At 50.0% G+C, this 20,991-nt stretch overlaps 1 protein-coding gene across 2 annotated transcripts in view; it reads right to left on the bottom strand.

The window, feature by feature from the left end:
- The window catches only part of LOC140468141 (uncharacterized), a 318,469-nt gene that overhangs the window by 195,703 nt on the left and 101,775 nt on the right, over positions 1–20,991 (bottom strand). The window contains exons 6-11 of one of the 2 annotated variants that reach the window (XM_072564343.1): positions 20,785–20,946; positions 17,790–17,933; positions 15,845–16,009; positions 13,291–13,347; positions 11,914–11,955; positions 5,167–5,229 (exon numbers count right to left, since the gene is read on the bottom strand). In XM_072564343.1, coding sequence (XP_072420444.1) covers positions 5,167–5,229; positions 11,914–11,955; positions 13,291–13,347; positions 15,845–16,009; positions 17,790–17,933; positions 20,785–20,946 — 633 coding nt within the window. The remainder of the gene's footprint in view (positions 1–5,166; positions 5,230–11,913; positions 11,956–13,290; positions 13,348–15,844; positions 16,010–17,789; positions 17,934–20,784; positions 20,947–20,991) is intronic. The other variant, XM_072564344.1, reaches the window with a different exon arrangement.

Here is a 20,991-nt window from a genome sequence, read left to right as displayed (position 1 = left end):
TGCATCAGGAAGAGTTGACACATTTGATTTGATACTTGATTTGTTTGAATTAGCCATGTCTGTGCTGCTTTCCCACCTCCCCAGCCCATTCCCTACATCCCCCGGCATGTTCTGACGCGATGGTTGTTCAAAGTTCAGGAGTTGCCAGCCGGCAGGAGTCATGTGATCTGGTTCCCGGGCAACCTGTCCTCGAAGTGCCCACCTTTTATCTCTTGCTATCATGGCCAGACACGGCTCAGTCCAAGACTGAGCTGCACTAAAGGATGAACAAAGTCTGCAAATGCTGAGTTCTTGGTGAGGGTGCGGATGATCTTAATTCAGAGGAGATGTGTTGCAGGGGAATGCTACCTATGGAGGGAGACAAGAAACAATGCATTGATGTTGAGCCAAAGGATTTTCCACATGCTTGGAATTCTCCAAAGCTTGTTTGGGTTCAGCTCCAACAGTCGAGAAGCTCAAGACCATCCAGGAGAAGGGAGCCCATTTCATTCGCAGTGCATAAACTACCTTCAACACTCACCCACCTCACCAACTCAGAGTACCAGCCACAAGATGCACCGGAGTAACTCACCTACTCTCGTCCCTTCTGCAGCACCTTGCCATCATTGAGGAGATCAAGGCCAGCAGATACCTGGAAACACCATCCCCTGCAGACTCCCCTCCAAGTGACACACCACCCTGACTTGGAAATGTGGACTTGGAAACATGATAATGATTTCACGAAGGAGTTGGATATAGCAGTCAAGGGATCTGATATAATGGCACAGACGCCGGTATCCACTCACGAAATCACCCTTTATTTACATGCACACAGTACATGACCTCTGAACCAGCCAGCTCACAGCCTGTCCCCTGATAGAGAAGACTTTCTCAATCTCCTGTTTATCTTTGTCAGCCAGAGCTCCCTGAATGGCCCAAGTTAACAACCCCAATCAGAGATCTCATTGTCAATCAGATCCGCTAGGCTTTTGATCCACTCACTGCAGGATCAAAAGATAAGGGGGGAGAAGCAAGAACAGGTTATTGAGTAGGGTGATCAACCATGGACAGGACTTATACACTTAATGGTAAGGTCCTGAGGAGTGTTGCTGAACAATGAGACCTTGGATTGCAAGTTCATAGTTCATTGAAAGTGGAGTCAGAGGTAGACAGGATAGTGAAGAAGACATTTGGTCAGAGCGTAGGAGTTGGGAGGTCATGTTGTGGCTGTACAGGACATTAGTTTGGCCACTTTTGGAATATTGTGTGCAATTCTGGTCTCCCTCTTTTGGGAAAAATGTTATGAAACCTGAAAAGGTTCAGAGAGGATTTACAAGGGTTGGAGCATTTGAGCTATAGGGAGACGCTGAACAGATTGGGGCTGTTTTCCCCGGAGCGTCGGAGGCTGAGGGGTGACCTTATAGAGGCTTATAAAATCATGAGGGACATGGATAGAGTAAATAGACAAGGTCTTTACTCTGGGGTGGGGGAGTTGAGAACTAGAGGGTATAGGTTTAAGGTGAGAGGGGAAAGATTTAAAAGGGACCTCAGGGGCAACTTGTTCACGCAGAGGGTGGTGTGTGTATAGAATGAGCTGCCAGAGGAAATGGTGGAGGCTGGTACAATGACAGCATGTAAAACGCATCTGGATGGGTATATGAATATGAAGGGTTTAGAGGGATATAGGTCAAGTGCTGGCAAATGGGACTGAATACCTGGTTAGGATACCTGGTCAGCATGGACAAGTTGGGCCAAAGGGTCTGTTTCTGTGCTGTACACCTCTATGACTCTGTATTGAGCAGCAGATCAGGTTCAAAGAGCCAACTGACCTACTCTTGCTCCCAATCTCTACTTTTATTTTCCCTCCAGAACTGCTGTTCCTTTATAATTGTATATGTAACGCCAATGTCAGGAAAAGCCAGACAGTGTTACTGAACTGTGCGCATCAGCTTTCGAGGACTCTGCAGTTTCATAGCAGGTCTAACAGTTAGTTGTGCCTTCAGCCTAACACTTGTCGAAAGCTCATCAAGTGTGTAAAATTTAAGGAGAAAGCATAGCTTTCAAGGTAAATGAAACTAGCCACGGGATATTTATATCCAAATAAACTCGGAAGAATGCGTCCGGTCAAATAAAACAGAGCTGCCTGCTTCAGGGGGTCTTTCACAGAGCACTGAGATGATTGGTGCTACGTACAGGAACTGGTATCATGCTCACCAACCCCCCCCCCCCCCCCCCACCCCCCCCAACCCCGACACCACCCGTCTCTCTCACCCCCACCCTCTGGGCAAACATCTGCTCCTTTACATTGCTGTCAATCAGATGTTCTGTGCATCAAAAACACACAGAAGCCAGCACTGGAGGGGGAAGCTGTCCAACTGGTCCCTCGTCGGACAACTCACAGAGACTGACTCACTGACCACACATCAAATAGACAGAGGAGACCCCTTCCCCCACTGTCCCCCTCCCCCAATAACACCCCCTCCCCACCGCCCCCCCAATAACCTCCCCTCCCCCACCACACCCCACAATAAACCCCCTCCCCTACAGTCCCTCCCAATATCCCCCCATCCCCACCACACCCCACAATAAACCCCCTCCCCTACAGTCCCTCCCAATATCCCCCCATCCCCACCATCCCCCCAATAACCCCCCTCCCCCACCGTCCCTCCCAATGTCCCCCCAAATAAACCCCCCTTCCGCACCGCCCCCCCAATAACCCCCTCTCCCCCACCATCCCCCCAATAAGCCCCCTCCCCTACAGTCCGTCCCAATATACCCCCTCCCCCACCATCCCCCCAATAACCCCCCCTCCCCGACCGTCCCTCCCAATGTCCCCCCAATGTCCCTCCCTCCCCCACCGTCCCCCCCAATATCCCCCCTCCCCCACCGTCCCTCCCAATGTCCCCCCAATGTCTCCCCCAATGTCCCTCCCTCCCCCACCGTTCCCCCTCAATAACCCCCCTCCCCCACCCTCCCTCCCAATGATCCCCATCCCTCACTATCCCTCCCAATGTCCCCCCAATGTCCCCCCCAATGTTCCTCCCTCCCCCACCGTCCCCCCAATAACCCCCCTCCCCCATCGTCCCTCCCAATGATCCCCCTCCCCCACCACCCCTCCCAATGTCCCCCCCTCCCCTACTGTCTCTCCCAATGTCCCCCCTCCCCAACAGTCCCTCCCAAAGATCCCCCTCCCCCACCGTCCCTCCCAATGTCCCCCTCCCCCACTGTCCCTCCCAATGACCCCCCTCCCCCACCATCCCTCCAAATGGTCCTCCCTCCCCCACCATCCCTCCCAATGTCCCCCTCACCCACCGTCCCTCCCAATGTCTCCCCTCTCCCACTGTCCCTCCCAATGATCCCCCACCCCCACCATCCTTCTCAATCTCCCCCTTCCCCCACCATCCCTCCCAATTTCCCCCCTCCCCCACCGCCCCTTCCAATGCCCCCCTCCCCCACCGTCCCTCCCAATCTCCCCCCTCCCCCACCGCCCCTCCCCCACCACCCCCCCAATGTCCTCCCCTCCCCCACTGTCTCTCCCAATGTCTCCCCTCCCCCACCGTCCTCCCAATGATCCTCCTCCCCCACCATCCCTCCCAATGTCCCCCTCCCACACCGTCCCTCCCAATTTCCCCCCTCACCCACCATCCCTCCCAATGTCCCCCTCACCCACCATCCCTCTCAATGTCTCCCCTCCCCCACTGTCCCTCCCAATGATCCCCCTCACCCACCATCCTTCCCAATCTCCCCCCCACCATCCCTCCCAATTTCCCCCCTCCCCCACCGCCCCTTCCAATGTCTCTCCTCCCCCACCATCCCTCTCAATGTCCCCCTCCCACACTGTCCCTTCCAATGTCCCCCCTCCCCCACTGTCCCTTCCAATTTCCCCCCCTCCCCCACTGTCCCTCCCAATGTCCCCCCCTCCCCTACTGTCTCTCCCAATGTCCCCCCTCCCCCACTGTCCCTCCCAATGACCCCCCTCCCTCACCGTCCCTCCCAATGTTTCCCCCTGCCCCCACCATCCCTCCCAATTTCCCTCCTCCCCCACCGCCCCTTCCAATGTCCCTCCTCCCCCACCATCCCTCCCAATCTCCCCCCTCCCCCACCGCCCCTCCCAATGTCGCCCCCCCCACCCCCACCATCCCTCCCAATGAGCTCCCCCGTCCCCTTCGCCTACCATCCCTCCCAAATACTGCGCTGGCTCAGGGTGGGACTGGGTTACTTTGAGGGGAGAGGGATTGGGGTTAACATGGATGGCGAGGGCCTCCCAAGAACGCGACGGGGAAACGAGAAGCGACAACGCTGGAATGAAGGGCCAACGGGTAAGGAAGGAGACTAGAAACAACGCGAGGGAGCTAAGAAGGGCTTGAATGTGGGGATGGAGAACGCAAAGAGGGTGAGACAAATCATAAAGGAGAGACTGTGATAGGCAGAGGATGAAAGTGAGGCAAGTTAACACAAATCAGACAAAAATGACAGTGAGAATTTGTTAAAAAAAAATTGCCTGGCAATTATCAAGGTGTGAAATTTCTCAGACATGTCAACCTTCTCATTTGTAGGTTTCCAGATCCCTGGTCAAAACGTCTTTAAAGGATTCAGTGAGCCTGAACTAATTACCTCCCAAATCTTCCTCCCCCTCGTAAAACGTGTGGCTCATATCCTTTGTTGCTGTGATACGTGGCATTTTGTGCTGCACTGTATGTGTTTCGAATCATCTGTTGGCTCAGATTCGTCTAATCTCAAATGGCCTCTCCCCTCACCACTCGGAGAACAATAGCAGAGACCTGTCCAGCATATTGTAGTGTTTACTGCGCAAGGGAGCGGAAACATCACATGGAAAGCATTGAGAGTCAGAACCCATGGATGTTCCTGAAAAGCCCGTGGGCAGCCCTGCACAAAGGCTCAGGAATATCCCCAGCTCGGAGATTCTCTTGAGGAACAGCCTGCAATGCTCCTTGCTGCCCTCGCTCACAACGTGGGAAAATTTGCCCCAAAGTAATGCCATCCTCAGTGACCCACAGATCCTCCGCCTAGGGCATCTTGGCAGAACCCACTGTGACCCTCTCCCCACATCAACTCCAGATGAGGGTAGAAGTAACCGTGGCCATGCCCCCTTCTGAGGGGCTATACCCAGGGTCCAGCTTTCAGTTCTGTGGGGTGCTACCGTGATGATCGAGTACCAACACTTACCGGTTGCCCTGGGTTACCAGGCTGTCCACGCACACCCTTCAGCCCTGGAGTTCCTGGAAGACCCTGTCAGAAAGAGTTGAAAAGAGAGGTCAAACCGTTCTGACATCACGTGATTGCAGCTGGAGCTAGCGAAAAATATTCTCCAGAGATACTTAATCTTTACCAGATTTCTCTTTCCCGCTCTGTCACTGGGAAAATGCCAAACGGACGCAACGGGGCAAGTATTTTGACTGTGTCCATCATCCCCCAGGAGACGGGACCAAGGTAACTGGAAGAAGACTCCTTCATCATCCTGGGAAAACTGATCCCATTTAAAATGTGTGTGTCTGTTTGCCAGTGTCAGTGTTTGTGTGTGTGTGTACGTGTGTCTGTGTGTGTGTATGCACGTGTGTCTGTGTGTGTGTCAGTGTGCGCATGTGTGTCTGTATGAGTTTATGCCTGTGTGTGTTTGTCTGTGTGCTTGTGTGTGTCTGTGTGTACATGTGTGTCTGTGTCTGTCTGTGTGTGTCTGTGAGTGTATGTGCGCATACTTGTGTGTGCATCAATGTGTGCACCTGTGTGTGAGTCTGTGCTTGTGTGTGTCTGTGTATGTATATGTGTATGCATCTGTGTTTGTCCATGTGGGTGTGCGTGTATGTTTATGTGGGTGTGTATGTGTTTGGGTATGTGTCTGTGTGTGTGCCTGTGTGTGTACCTTTGTATGTGTCTGCGTGTGTGCGTGTGTATCTGTGCATGTGTATCTGTGTGGGTGTGTGTGCATCTGTGTTTACGTCTGCATATGTGTGTGCATGTGTGTCTGTGAGTGTGTATGTCTGTCTGTGAGTGTGTGTGCATGCCCCAAGATCCCCTTTATAAATGCCTCATGCCCATCACAAAGACACACTGGGTGGCAAAGTCATAGAAAGGCATCAAAGCTGCATTGAGCGAGACTATGTCTAGAATTCTGTGACCCCCGTCTTGGTTTCTATATTTAAGGGAGGATGTACTAGGTTTGGAGGTGTTGCAAGGATGGTTGACTTGGGTTGGCCACTGGGATGATGGGAGTGGCCTCTAACAAGGGGTCTCTGAATAAACGGGCTCCAAATCTGTGCTCCCCCGATGCTCAGAGGTTAGGCAGAAGCTAATCGGTGTGGGGCGCATTGACGTCTGGTTTCACAGCCACACACTAGCCTTGGAGGTCCACACACACACACACACACACACCATCAGAGAATAAATTCAGCAGAGTAACTGTCTGTGTGCTCTGGGATTTGGAAGTATGAGAGGTCCCATTCCAGTCTCAGAAGGAACTTGGTAAGGGTCTACATTGAGATTTGCGAAGGCGTGATCATTTCAGACTGAGCTAGCAAGGAATTACTTCAATCAAAGGGTCATGAATCTTTGGAAGTTTCCAGCCCAAAACGTTGAGCTTCCACACTTTTCAGGCAGGGATAGACAAGCTGTTGGACTCCGTGGAGATGGAGGCATATAGGGAAATGGTTGAGAAAGTGGAGGCAAAGTCCCAGACGGAAAAGGAACCTATAAACTCTAACAGGGCTAGATAGGGTAAACGTATGAAGGGCATTCCTGATGACCAAGGGAGTCCTGAACCAGGAGTCACAGACTAAATACATGGGGTAGGCCATTTTTGACTGGGCTGAGGAGAAATGTCTTCACCCAGAGAGTGGGGGAGCCTGTGGAATTCTCTGTCAGAGAAGGTGGTTGGCCAAAACATTGAATCGTTTCAAGGAGGAATTTGATATAGCTCTTTGGAGGAAAAGCATCAAAGGGAATGGGGCCAAAATGGGAATGGGGTTGAATGGTCAACCATAATCATACCGAATGGTGGAACAGTCTCAAAGGGCCAAATGGCCTGCTCCTGCTCCTACTTTCTGTGCCTATGAATCGGGTCGAATGGCCTAATAACAGCTCCAATTCAACGTACAACCAGAGGACCCCAGAATCTCCCTCAACCCTTCACTGTCACTGGGTCGCAGCTTGCATGTGCCTGCTCTCCAGGTGCAAGTATATGAAAGGGGGTTCGAACCCTCTTGCTGGGGCTTTAGTGAGGGTTGAATAAGGTACTGGCCCTGACAGCACTGCTCACAACCTGATCACAAATCCAAAAACGGGGTCCTGCACGTCTGCTCGCTATGGGAACTCTGTGCCGGGGAAAGAGGCTTCTTAAAGTGGCCTGTGCTCCCTCATACCGAGTCTCTCTGTCTGTAAGTCCACCATCAGAAGCCATTGGTACCTCCTACGGACTGGGAGGACAAGAACTCTGTGACGTAAAGGGACCGTAAGACATTGCCACTGATAATCCCGACTGCATCTGAACAAGTGACACTGCAATATCTGATCTGCATTCACCCTTCACATCCCAGCTCATTACTGTGACCATAACCAGCCAGGGTCCCCAGGTAGCTCAGTGCCTTCAGCTCTGCATGTTTCCATTCAATGCACACCACCTCATATTAAACTTTCAAACTGACGATTTCAGCTAGCTCAGCTTTTCAATAAGAAACAAGCTCTATAAAATAAGCCTCTCCTACAGCTTGCTCTAACCTGATAGAAGGATTTGCATTCTTTCTGGAATGACAGGCAGACAGTTCCAGGGTATCTCCAAACAAGAGATCTTGGCTGCTGCTGTCTCAACAAAACAGTAGCTAGTTTCCGCACGAAATGTTTCACAAAATATGAAACAGTGTTGAATTTGTTCTCTTTTACTGGCGTTGAGTGAGAGGAATAGTGACCCAACCATCAGCCAAGAGGATGTTGGCTCTTTACAGCACGAGATGCAAGAGGGTTTACCAGAGCAGGCAGAGCGGTGTCTCGGATCAATGGCTCGTCCAACAATGCAACAGTTTGTCAGTGTTGTGCCCCCGTCTGGTTACACTACGAGCACAAGCCCTGGCATGGGACCCAAACCCGTGGTTCAGGGGGTGGTGATCTCTTCCCCCGCAGTGTCACTACAACTCCCCGAGTCTTCAGGCTGAGAGTTCCGAAATTACTTGAAGGTATCAAGCACAAAGTGTTGGTCGACACTACCAGGACAGTACTGAGGGAGTGCTACACTGTTGAAGGCGCATGGGACAATGAATCCCACATCAGAAGATAACAACCGGGAGCAGGGGTAGGCCGTCTGGCCCTTCGAGCCTGCTCTGCCATTCAATAAGATCATGGCTAGTCTTTTCATGGACTCAGTTCCACTTTCCCGCCCGCTCACCCTTCATTCCTTTACTGTTCAAAAAACTATCCGTCTTCGCTTTAAATAGGTTTAATGAGGAAGCCTCAACTGAGCAGGGAACTCCATAGATTCACAACCCTCTGGGTGAAGAAGTTCCTTCTCAATTCAGTCCTAAATCCGCTCCCCTTAATTTTGAGGGCATGCCCTCTTATCCTAGTCTCATCTGCCAGTGGAAACATCCTCTCTGCTTCTATCTCATCTATTCCCTTCATAATTTTATATGTTTATATAAGATACCCCACTCATTCTTCTAAATTCCAATGAATGTAATCCCTGTGTACTCAGTCTCTCCTCATAAGCCAACCCCCTCAACTCTGAAGCCAACATAGTGAATCTCCTCTGCACCTCCTCCAGTGCCAGTCCATCCTTTCTCAAGTAAGGAGACTAAAATTGCGCACTGTACTCCAGGTGTGTCCTCACCCAGCACCCTATACAGCTGCAACCTAACCTCCCTGCTTTTAAACACAGTCCCCCCAGCAATGAAGGACAAGCCTCTCAGGCAAAAGAAAATGATCCAGCTTCACAGTTCCATGGAGGACTTGGTCAAAACACCAGAGACAAAACTGTTGATTAGTCAGAGTCCAGATACACTTCCGGTCAGATTTCTATCCCGACTCATGCACCATCAACACGGGCCTACTCATTTCCCAAACACACAATCAAATTTTCATCCAATTACCAAGAGAACCATCCTCTGCACCCTCCTTCCACTCAGCCTCAGATATCCCTGCTGGATCCTACCGCACAATAACAACCCCACCCCCGTATCCTTACCAATGTTTATCCCTCAATCGCTGTCACTCCGTCTATCAGCGCTGTCTGTTTGGGTTTGCCGGGGTGCAAACTGGATGCTGCATTTCCTGCTGCAACGCAATGGAAAGTAGTCCCGGGGGGGCCACAAAGCGCCTTCAGGATGTGACAGGCGTTACATCAATGCACCAGCTTCCCCGTCCTCATCGGGAGCGCGAGGGAACAAATCTGACTTGTTGCCAATCAAGGTGAACAGGGTTCAGGGTTTGGGACATAACTGATTTAGTTATGTCGGCACATTTCAAAGCGAAAGAGAAGGGTTTCTGTTTGATTAGGCCTTCTCCAAAAGCCAATACAGTGTAAATGTCCTGACGACACTGGGAAAGCTGAGCCCCTTCCCAGTCCTAATCAAAAAAACAGCGAGACCCATCGTGAGTGAAACCAAAAATAATGGGGCTTGCTGTGATCTGCTGCAAAGAAACTGGCTGCAATTTCTTTCTAATTTCCGTCTTGCTCCTTTGATTTGTATCTCATCATTGAGCACCCACTCAGAAGTCAATGCTTGACTCCAGACACATGTACATCAGTCGGATCGATATCTCAGAGGCAGCAAAGCCCCAGTATGTGGAGCAGGGAAAGTCATCATGAGGGACAGGGAATATTCCAGGCGATGTTAAAATACCTGGGCTGGAGCCGTTCAGCTCTGAAGAGAGGAGGAGGCCATTCAGCCCCAGATCCACCAAGCAAAGAGGGAGTGGATAGGCTGGGGTGGGTCTTCCTTGAGCAGAGAAGGCTGAGGGAGGTCCTGATTGAGATGTACAGAGTTGTGAGAGGCACAGACATGAGCAGCACGGTGGCTCAGTGGTTAGCGATGCTGCCACACAGCACCAGGGACCTGGGTTCGATTCCAGCCTTGGGCGACTGTCTATGTGGAGTTTGCCCTGTGTCTGTGTGGGGTTTGCTCTGGTTTCCTCCCAGAGGTGCAGATTAGGTGGACTGGCCATGGGAAATTGCCCATAATGTCCAGCCTAAGGAAATGTACGGTTAGTGTAGGGGACTGAGTTAGTGTGGGATGCTCTACAGAGGGTCGGTGTGGATTTGATGGGCTGAATGGCCTGCTCCCACACTGTGGGGATTCCAGATAGGGAGAAACCTCTCCAACAAGTAGAGGGGTTAATAACCAGGGAGTACAATTGAAAGGCGCAGAGGGAACTGAGGAAAACATTCTCTCACCCTGAAGGGGCTGGGAATCTGGAACTCACTACCTGAAAAGGTGATAGATGTGAGAACAATCACAACCCTTTCAGAAGTATTTAGGGGATCAGTTGAAATGCATAACGTACAAGGCTTTGGGTAAATTGTGGAGAAAACAGGGCTAGTAAAGATAGTTCTTAGATAACCAGCGCAGACACAATGAGCCATAACACTCTAGGATTCTGAGCTCTCCAGAAAATTCTCAGGGGCAACTTGGGATGAACAATTAACGCTGACCCGGCCAGTGATGCTCATTCCCGGGGAATAAAAACCAAACGCCTGCCTGATGCAAAAACAACACAAACAGAGACGGCTGATAGCTATTGGTCTGGTCAGTGAGCACTATGGCTAGGGAACAAAAATGGACCTCAGTTGTGTGGACAGATTGGAGAGTTTGGGGCTGTTTTCCTTCTTGAGAAGGGGATGCGAGCAAATGAATGAATGACTTACTTATTGTCACTTGCATTTTACAGCAATCAATACAGCAAAAAACTTCAGCAGTCGTCATTTTGAATAGTTAATGACAAGCTATGTTCAGCTCACTCCCCGATAATGAGGGCGTGTCACTGTTTCTGCCCACTTTCGAATCAGGGATTAGATTACTTACAGTGTGGAAACAGGCCCCTCAGCCCAACAAGTCCACACCGACCCACAACCCACCCAAACTCATGCCCCTACATTTACCCCTTCGCCGAACACTACGGGCAATTCAGCATGGCCAATTCACCTAACCTGCACATTTTTGGACTGTGGGAGGAAACCAGAGCACCCGGAGGAAACCCTCACAGACACTGGGAGAATGTGCAAACTCCACACAGATAGCCGTCTGAGGTGGGAATTGAACCCAGGTCTCTGGTGCTGTGAGGCAGCAGTGCTATCCACTGTGCCACCGTGCCGTTCCGCGTGTGAGGTGAGTGTTTTAACCACTACACGACAGATATTTCCAACATCACAAGGTATCTGGGCAGAGCATGTAGGGAGAAACTGTTCCCATGACCGAGCACGGAGCACAATTTAATGGTCATAAGGTAGGCTGGAGTTGTGCCCCTCTTCTGGACCTTCTCGATGCTGAGCATAGTGAGTCAAATGAGCTGGAAATCCAATAACAGCCTAGACCAGAAAGCTACAGGGTCTGAGCTAGGAGGGTTGATAGGAAAGGCCATGGCTATCTTCCTTGAAGCAGTGAGGGTTGAGAGGGAATCCTTTCTTTACGCACTCACTTCCCTTGTTGTAGCTGTGTAAAAGCTGGGAAATGGGGTGAGTGTAGTCAGATCTTTGTTAGACAACACTGACATGGGCTGAATGGCCTCTTTCATTGCTGTACATGTACGTGAGGCTAGACTGATGTGGGTTTATGTCAGACCCTGAGGTGTCTGGTCCGCACAGACTGCAGACAGTCTTCCAGTGGAATGGCTCGGGAGGGGGGGGGGGGGGGGGGGGGGAGGGGAGGGGGGGTCAGTCACCAAATTACATTAAAATGTGAAAAAGAAGCTTGTTTTTTATAAACAAACACTTACCTGAGGTCCCTGGGGTCCTGCAGGTCCAGGCAGCAACATTCCCTTCAAACGAAACACAAAAATGTAAATGTAAGGACTTAATCGCTGTTGGTTTGAGTAGTACCAATCTATAAGGCGATATACACGTGTGTGTATGTGTGTGTGTGTGTGTGTGTGCGCGCGCATGCGCACGCGTGTGTGTGTGTGTGTGTGTGGACATACATGTGTGTATGTATGTGTGTGTCTCTGTGTGCACGTATGTGTGTGCATATATTTGTGTGTGTGTGTGTGTGTGTCTGGTGTGTGTGTACATACACATGTTGATGTGTGTGTATGTATATGTGTGTATGTGCATGTGTGTGTACACTGTGTGCATATATTTGTGTGTGTACATGTGTGTGTCTGGTGTGTGTACATACATGTGTGTATGTATGTGTGTTTGTATGTATGCATATGTATCTGTGTGTACCTTTGTGTGTGAACATGTGTATGTACGTGTGTACGTATGTGTGTGTGTACATATATATGTGTACACGTGTGTGCACATATTTGTCTGTGTGTGTGTACATGCATGTGTGTATGTGTCGTGTGTGTGTGCGCATGTATGTGTGTATTCGCGCATGTGTAAGAGACTGGCCCTGTATCCTCAGAGTTTCGAAGAACGAGGGGGGTGGATCTGACTGAAACATATACACTTCATACAGGGCTGTAATAGTAGGTGCAGGAAGGGCATGGGGGAGAAGTCTCAGAATCAGAGCAGGTCTTTGACAGTTGGAGGAGATATACTGAGATCAGGAGATATTTCTTTACTCAGAGGGTAGTGAACCTTTGGAATTCTTTACTGCAGAGGGAGCTCAGTCGCTGAGAATGTTGAAGACAAAGACACCAGGGAATGCTGTGAGAAAGTGATGTTTGGATAATGGATCAGCCGTGGCCCTGTTGAATGGAGCAAGCCTGGAGGGGAAGGAGCGGGGACAGTGAGATGATTTCCAAAAAGGATCTTTCCTTTCTCCCCCTGAGTGAAAGCACTACACTGTATAGAACAGAGGGACAATGACCCAAATTCACTCCTTAGTTTACCACCAGCCAGTAACGGGGGGCAGTGGTGGGGAGAGAAAGCAATTAGCCAGTGTTCATCTCCCCTACCCTGGTGGCAATCCGGTAGCTCTTACCGAAACTGTCCACGCGCAGGAATGCCCTGAGACCAGGATCGGGCAGGGAATGCGATGCCCTACGTGATTGAATAGGCCACTAATGTTTATGGTTTCGGATTCAGAGAGGGCGAGAGATACCCATGGATGCCCAGGGCAGGACAGGGTAACACTGCCAGGCAGAGGTGAGGGGCCTAACAAAAACCACAGCGCAGGGTCAAAGGAGGGACCAGAACCGCATACTCACAGGCTCAATGACTGCAGGCGCTCCCTTCTCCCCCTTCTCTCCTTTCAGGCTCGACTTCTAGAAATAACACAACACCCCAGAATGAGGGCCAGAGAACAGCACCAGTCACAGTAAAACCAACTTGCTTCAAAACGTGTCACCATGTACCATACGTTGCACTAACACACGACAGCCCTGCGTTATTTCCCGTTAACGTTTTATCGATTGTACTGTTAAGGCTAAGGACAAAACAGGTGGGAGATATTCACTGATGAAGTACCTTAAACACACATGAACAGAAACTGCTGGGGCTCTTGCGGTAGCGGCTGAGTCAGGGTTCAAGTCCCATCTGCTCCACAGCTGTGTAATAAAATCTCAAAACAGGTTGGTTCAAAAATGTCTGATAGAAAAAAGCTACAGTGGGGCAGCAAGATGATTCCCGCCTCTGAGCTGGAACCTCTACATTCAAGACTCACTCTTGGACCCAATGGCTGAACAGGCTGCATCCGTAATGTGCTCAAAGAAACGCCAATAATGGGCAGTTAGAACGAGGTGAGCTCTGTGATGAACAGACCATGGGAACCTCTCCCGTCACCATCCATAGCTCCAGACTGCAAGAGGTACGGAAGGGAGTTCAACTTTATCATTTAGGAAACATTTAGCCGGGTACATGGAAAGGATGGATTTGGAGGGATATGGACTGAACGCAGGCAAATGGGGTTAGATTAATTGTGAAGACTGGGCGGCATGGACAAGATGGGCCGAAGTGCCTGTTTCCATGCTGTAAACCTCTATGGCTCTATGCACGTAAAAGTGAATGTTGCCACACCAATTTGATTCCCCCCAATTGCACTGTCACACATCACCTCCATGACTTGGACTTGCACTGGGGTGGACAATGTTAACAATCACATCACCTGATGATGGAGTGCTGCTCCGAAAGTTAGTGTTTCCAAATTAAACCTGGTGATGTGTGATTTTTAACATCGCCTCCAAGTTGGCTTACCTGATGCTAAATGAATGCATTTCATTTTCCGTGCGGGAGCTGGAACTGCATTTTCACCTCTCACAATCAAATCTTAAGCTAGTTTTTAAGTTTGTTTTAAGGGTTGGACTTTTGCCACAGCTCCACCCACCCCTTTTTTAATTTGGTTCAATGCATACTGTTGATTTCAAACACATCTCGACTCGGATGACCCGACAGGGGGAGCACATAGAGTCACTGGTACACTTCAGGACATTCACAATGGCTGGGCGTTCATCCAAATGTGAATTGTCACTTTGTTTAAATGCAGGCTTCCTTCACAACCTGTTGGCACGATTCCTCGGTGGTTAGCACTGCAGTCTCACAACACCAAGGACCTGGGTTCGATTCTGACCTTGGGTGACTGTCTATGTGAAGTTTGTACATTATCCCTTATGTCTGCCTGGGTCTCCTCCCACAGTCCAATCATGTGTAAGTTAGGGTGGATTGGCCATGCTCAGTTTCCCTGCAGTGTCCAGGGATGTGCTGGCTAGGACATGGGAAATGCAGGGTTACAGATCTGAGTGGGATGCTCTTTAGAGGGCTGGTGTGGACTGGATGGGCTAAATGGCCATCTCCCACACAGTAGGGATTCTATGATTCTGTCAGGGCTAGATCCTCACATAATGACAGAGAATGCTGCAGAAAACCCAGCACGTGTGGAGAGAGGAACAGAGAGAATATTTTGAGCTTGCTTGAAGGGCCTGCTCCTGGAGGTGTTGTCCTCTGAGCCCAGACTGACTCTTGTTCAGAACTTGACATCACATGATGACTCCCCCAGGTATCTACCCAGTCGAGAACGTGGTGTTGGAAAAGCACAGCAGGTCAGGCAGCATCCGAGAAGCAGGAGAATCAACATTTTGGGCATAAGCCCTTCATCAGGAACCCAAAACGTTGACTCTCCTGTTTCTCGGATGCTGCCTGACCTGCTGTGCTTTTCCAGCACCACACTCTCGACTCTGATCTCCAGCATCTGCAGTCCTCACTTTCTCCTAGATATCTACCCAATTAGACCTGCTGATCCTATGACTACAAATGCCTTGTTATGGCATTCCCCCCGTGAATGCTTCTGACTAACAGTTTAACAGTGGCAAAGAAGAGGAGATGGGCCAGCCTTGGACATCATTTGGTCAACAATCCTAAATGTGCTAAGATTTACACTTAACAACTGATTTAAGATAAACACTTGGGCTTGAAATGTGGCTCACCTATGCTTATTAGAAGGGCATCTGTCCTCTGTGGGATAGTGTATCTATTTTAAATTAATCATCAGAGTGGAAATCTTTAGCTCATCTGAGGCATTCTTCAATGTAATGTTGATCAATGAGGGACATTTTGTCAACCAAATGGTTTAAACAAATTCACATAAGTGTAAATATACTCAAAAATGGTTGTTTCCTTGAAAATTTGGAATTCTTGCATCTGTCCTGGTGGGTGACAGACAAAAAGCTTTGACTGCATTGTAGCTTTGTTCAGGAATAATCGAAATATAATGCATCTAAACTACTAACTGAAATAAATAATTTTAAAAGATGAGAATATTTGGTTTACCAGGGTATCTTGTATATCAACTCGTACAGCTGGTCCATATCTCTCATTCCACTGGTCATCATAGTCTTCATCGAAGTAATCGTTGATATCTGTACCATAATGTCTGATTCCATACTCGCTTGTAAAGGGACCTTCAGATTCTTCAATGAGTTCCTCTTGCATGGTCTGTCATCAAAAAGGTGGCAAATTAATTTTTCACGGGACCGGGGTGTTGCCGACCATGTAACCTGTGTTCTGATGCCCTCCCTAATTGCCCTCAAACTCACCCAGTCCTTTCAGGGAGCAGTTAAAAGCTGGCTCTAAGGCTGAGCAGGTCTGGAGTCACATGTAGGAAAGGGACAGCAGATTTTCACTGTCATCGACTCCCAGACTAGCTTCTGATCCCAGATTTTATGCAGCGTACTTTCAGTTCCATCAGCTGCCCTGGTGAGATTTGAAACTGCGTTCCCGCTCCTACATCCTGAAAGCATCAGTCATGCCTCAGGACGATGGGTCCCATCACATGACCGCAACGCCACCATCTCAACTAGTTATTGGAGCAACAACACCTCCCGGCCTTCAGTGCTCGGTGGCTCAGTGGTTAGCTCTGCTGCCTCACTGAACCAGGGACCCAGTTTCAACTCCAGTCTTAGGTGGCTCCGTGTGGAGTTTGCACCTTCTCCCCGTGTCTGCGTGGGTTTCCTCTGGGTGCTCCCGTTTCCTCCCACAGTCTAAGCTACTTCCCTCAGATCGGTTCAATGGCCCTCATTGTTTGCATACATCTTTGTCAAAAACCCAGCCATCCCCAAGCAAGGAGGCAATGGCCTAGTGGCATTATCGCTGGACTGTTAATCCAGCGACCCAGATAAGGTTCTGGGGATCTGGGTTCAAATCCTGCCACGGTTGAAGTGGATGTTTGGAACTAAGAGTCTGATGACGATTAGGAATCCATTCCTGACTGTCAGGGGTGATCCCAACTGGCAGGGTGATCCCTACTGGCCCAAGGTGAGAGGAGGGGGCAGTCTACCTTCTCTCTGCTGGTAGAGAGGACAATGATAGCCAGCACACTCAAAACTCCCCGGACAAGGCAAAACGAGCAGGTAATCTCCAAGGAAACACTCAAGGGTCCCATTAGTCCACCGTTGTCAAACAGAGAGAGAGGGAGAGAGGAGACAGAAGAAAGAAGGCAGAGAGACATTGAAGAGACGGCAAAGAGACAAAGATAGAGAGGGGAGTCACAGAGAGGGAGATGGAGAGCATGAAGAGAGAGAAAGAGAGAAGATAGGAGGCAGAGAGAGAGCAAAAAGGAGGGAAACAGTGAGAGGAGGGAGATGAGGGGAGAGAGAAAGAGAGAGGAAAGATAAAAAGGAAGAGAGGAGAAAGAGGAGACATAAAGAGAGGAGAGGAAGGGAGGGAGGGAGGAGAGAGAGAGATTAAAAGCCTAATGACACAGTAGTAGCCACTTAACAATCAGTGATTCCTGAGTCAGTGATTGCAGTCGGTCAGAAAGCAGCAAAATGGCCAATCCAGCAACTTCCTGGTGAACCACCCTTTGGGTTTGCCAGCCAACCAAAGGTCAGTCTGTGATAGGTCCATGCCAGTGCACTCTCTCCCTTCACCAAGACCCAATCTGTGGTGAAATATAGGCTGCTGGGAATTCCCCCGGGCGGGGTGGGAATTCTCTACAGTCACATGTTGGAGAGGGGACAGGGTACAAAGGGAGTGGAACTTCAATCTCACTTTGCACTGGGGAGTGGGAACAGGAGACCGACTGTGGAATTATTCCTGATCCCTGACAAAGGGACAGCTCACATCAGCCACGCCTCCTGAAGGTTAATCTCTCCGGAGGTCTGTCCATTAGCCATGCTCATGCTCCACTGAGCCTCAACCATCCCTCTGCACCGTCAGCAACTGCGTGTGGACGGGGGATCTTAAAGGAACCCCGGCTTTCAGGCAAAGGGGTTACCTCGTGGTCGGTCACGTTTTCTGCTCCAACCTCAGCGTTCGCAGAGGAGTTGAGGAGGACCGACTCCAAATCAGTGTAGTATTCCGCACCAAGGAAATAATCGTAATTATTCTCTGCTTCCTCTAGTTGAGGCTGCTCCTTGTCCTGGGGAGAAAGCGAAAGGATGTTAGGCACCTGAGCAGTAGGCCTGGACTGACCCTTCTCTGGCTGTGATTTTGTTCAGGGGGGTTGGAGGAGGGCAGGGGGGGGGGTGTGGAACTGGGATAGGATGGGGATCAGCTCCCCCCCCTGCCCTTCCCTGTTACCTGAGCTAAGGAACTGGAGCAGGAGTAAGCCCCACCAGTCAATATGATCATGGCTGATCATTGAGCTCATCCCCATATCCCTTGGTCCCTTTAAGAGCTATAGCGAGCTCCTCCTTGAAGACACAATGTCTGCCTCTGACTCGCTCTATTGACCATGTGACCACAGCAGGAGTCCATCCCAAATGTAACGCAGCACGGAACAGGAGGCCATATTCCGGACTCACCGTCATCGGAGGGCTTCTACATGAAATGTTTAAAGAACATTTGGTTCCGTACATGGATGGGAAGACTTTAAGAGGGATACAGACCAAATGTGGAACTAGCTGAGTGGGCACCATGGTCAGCATGGAGCAGTTTGGGCTGAAGGGCCCCTATCCATGCTGTCCTCACTCCGATGAGTCCTCCCTCCCTCTCTCTCTGGAAGCCTGTTCCTCATGCCCAAATTGCTCCATGCCGACCAATGTGCCCACTCAGCTAGTTCCAATTGCCCACATTTGGTCGGTATCCCTCTTGACCAATGAAGCAAATGGCCTGGTGCACCCTGGAGCAGCTGAGCTCGCTCCCCAAGGACAACGCCTGGGGATGGGGGTTAAGCCCCATCTGAGGGAGTCTCGGTGACCGGTGTAACATCTGAAAAGGTGACAGCGATGGGGGGGGGGACACTACAGGATTCCAAACGGACCTGCAGCCTAAGTGTAGTGTAGCCTAAGGGTGATGAAAGGGGAATAGTTCACAGGTCAGCGCAACATTGAGGGCCAAAGGGCCTGTTCTGTGCTGTATTGTCCTATGTTCTACCTTCTAACCGGTACAACCCAATAGCTGCCCCCTCCTGACTTCAAAAAGCGCCTGGACACGTCCGTCACTCCACACCCGGCAACCTACCTTCGGACTGGAGTTCGACAATTTACAGACAGAGAAAACCTTGAAGATTAAAACAAAATCAGCCTGTGGGGCAGCGCAAAAGCGACTCTGAATAATGCGTGATGTTAAAGTCGAGCAACGCAGTACGGGCAGAAAGCCAGATTATTGTGTTCAGTTACAGCTGTGAAGCAACGCATTGCGATTATCAGTGACACATTCAGTCGTCTTGCCAGAAATAAGCACCTCAAGCCCCATTCAGATTACACGGAACCTGGTCAGAGTACGGGCCATGGGGAGGAGCTTTCTTCCCACTATCACCAGTTGATGCACAAAACCGAACCCCAGTTTCTCGCACTAATTCTTCTCAGTTCCCAAACCTTGGACCCCAGACGCAATCCCAATACCCTAAATACTCCACCAATCCCACCACCCCTCTCTCGTCCATCGATGGCACACCCTTCCTTGGAAACGCTCTGCAATTCTATGCATCCAATCAAATCCGTCAAGAGATGCGACCTGTTGGACACTATGGGATATGGAACACAAGGGGCCGGAATTGAGATACAGATCTTACTGAATAGTACAAGATTCTAGAGGATCCTGAATGGTCCCTTCCTGACCCAAGCTAGCTGTTACCTTTCAGATGCTGACAGCAGGGATTCCCAATGAGGACTGTCCCAATGTTTGCAGCGAACAAACCTGGAACTGTGGCACAAAACCTCAAAGGTTTTGATCAGACTTGTGTTTAATGGTGTGACAAATATTTTAGGGTACACAAATTATTCATTCAGGAGCACGGGGCATTGCTGGCTAGGTCACCACTGATTGGCCATCTTTAGCTGCCCTGGAGAAGGTGGGGGTGTGCTGCCATCTTGAATTGCAGCAGTGCATTTGGTGCAGGTACATTGTGTGTGGGAGGGGTGGGGGTTCCAGCATTTTGACCCAGCAACACTAAAGGGATGGCAAAATAGTTTCAACTCAGGATGGAGGAGAACGTGCCGGAAAACTGGGTCTGAAGTCACCAGGTGCCAACCCCGATTTTACAATAACAGTGAAGAGAGTGAACGTTTTGAAAGAACCACTGTCGGATCCCGAGCACATTTGTGCATTCCAAACAGAGGAGCATTTGGACGCCAGGAACTAATCAATCAGAAGTCATTGGCCAACAATTTTCGACCTTGATTACCTTTCTCAGTTAACATTAATTGGTAAAGGCACCATTCTGGCCTTGTCCGGAGGCTCACTGAAGGTGTTACCTAGTATGGTGAAGAAATGTCTGAAAACGAACCCTCCAGCTCAGCGAGCAAGCCTACATCCAGAACCTCAACCTGAGCTACAAATCTTCTCAAAACTCGCTAGCACCATTGTCTCATTCTTTCATTGGAGAGAGCTGGGGCTGCTTTTGCCTGAGGGTCACCAGGCCTCAGGCGAGGGGAGAGGTTGAGAAGGACAGTCCTTCGGGGTAACCTTCAGCCGGTGTGGGCATTGAACCCGTGATGATCAGAAACCATTTGCCCAGCCAACTGAGCTATCCGATCTCCCGAGAAGAAAGCTAACTGCCAAACTGTTGATTCTGCTTCACCTCCATCTCCTCACCTCCTCAAAGTCCACCCCTCCCACTCTCACTGGGACAAACGCACATCTCATGAAGGGGCTACTAAGAACGTCTAGACTGGGAGTGTAATATGAACAGGGCTTTATCGAGGTCCGCAAGGCTGTATTAAGTCTGTGTTAGCCGTATCATATGTATCAATCATTAAAGCTCATCCAAGCTCCTCCTACATTGTCCTAAGAAGGAGCTCAATCGGATTTTTTGTTTTCGTGTCTACCTGTTCCCCAACCCCAAAAGTTTCTATTTTTTGCCGAGCAGCCCGATCTTTCTTCTTCTTTCTGCGATTTTTTTTCGATTTCTTTGATTTGCCCTTGCCCTTCTTTCTAGAGCGTTTGCGACCCTTCCTCCTCTTTTTGTGGCGGGGCCGGGTGGTGGCTGTCTGTAAAAAGCAGCGAGAAAGACAGACTGAAGCGGAGGAGACATA

The sequence above is a fragment of the Chiloscyllium punctatum genome, chromosome 46, assembly GCF_047496795.1.
Source record: "Chiloscyllium punctatum isolate Juve2018m chromosome 46, sChiPun1.3, whole genome shotgun sequence".
Classification (NCBI taxonomy): domain Eukaryota; kingdom Metazoa; phylum Chordata; class Chondrichthyes; order Orectolobiformes; family Hemiscylliidae; genus Chiloscyllium; species Chiloscyllium punctatum.
The sequence above is the reverse complement of the archived record's forward strand: the minus strand, read 5'-3'. Positions and strand labels throughout refer to the sequence as shown.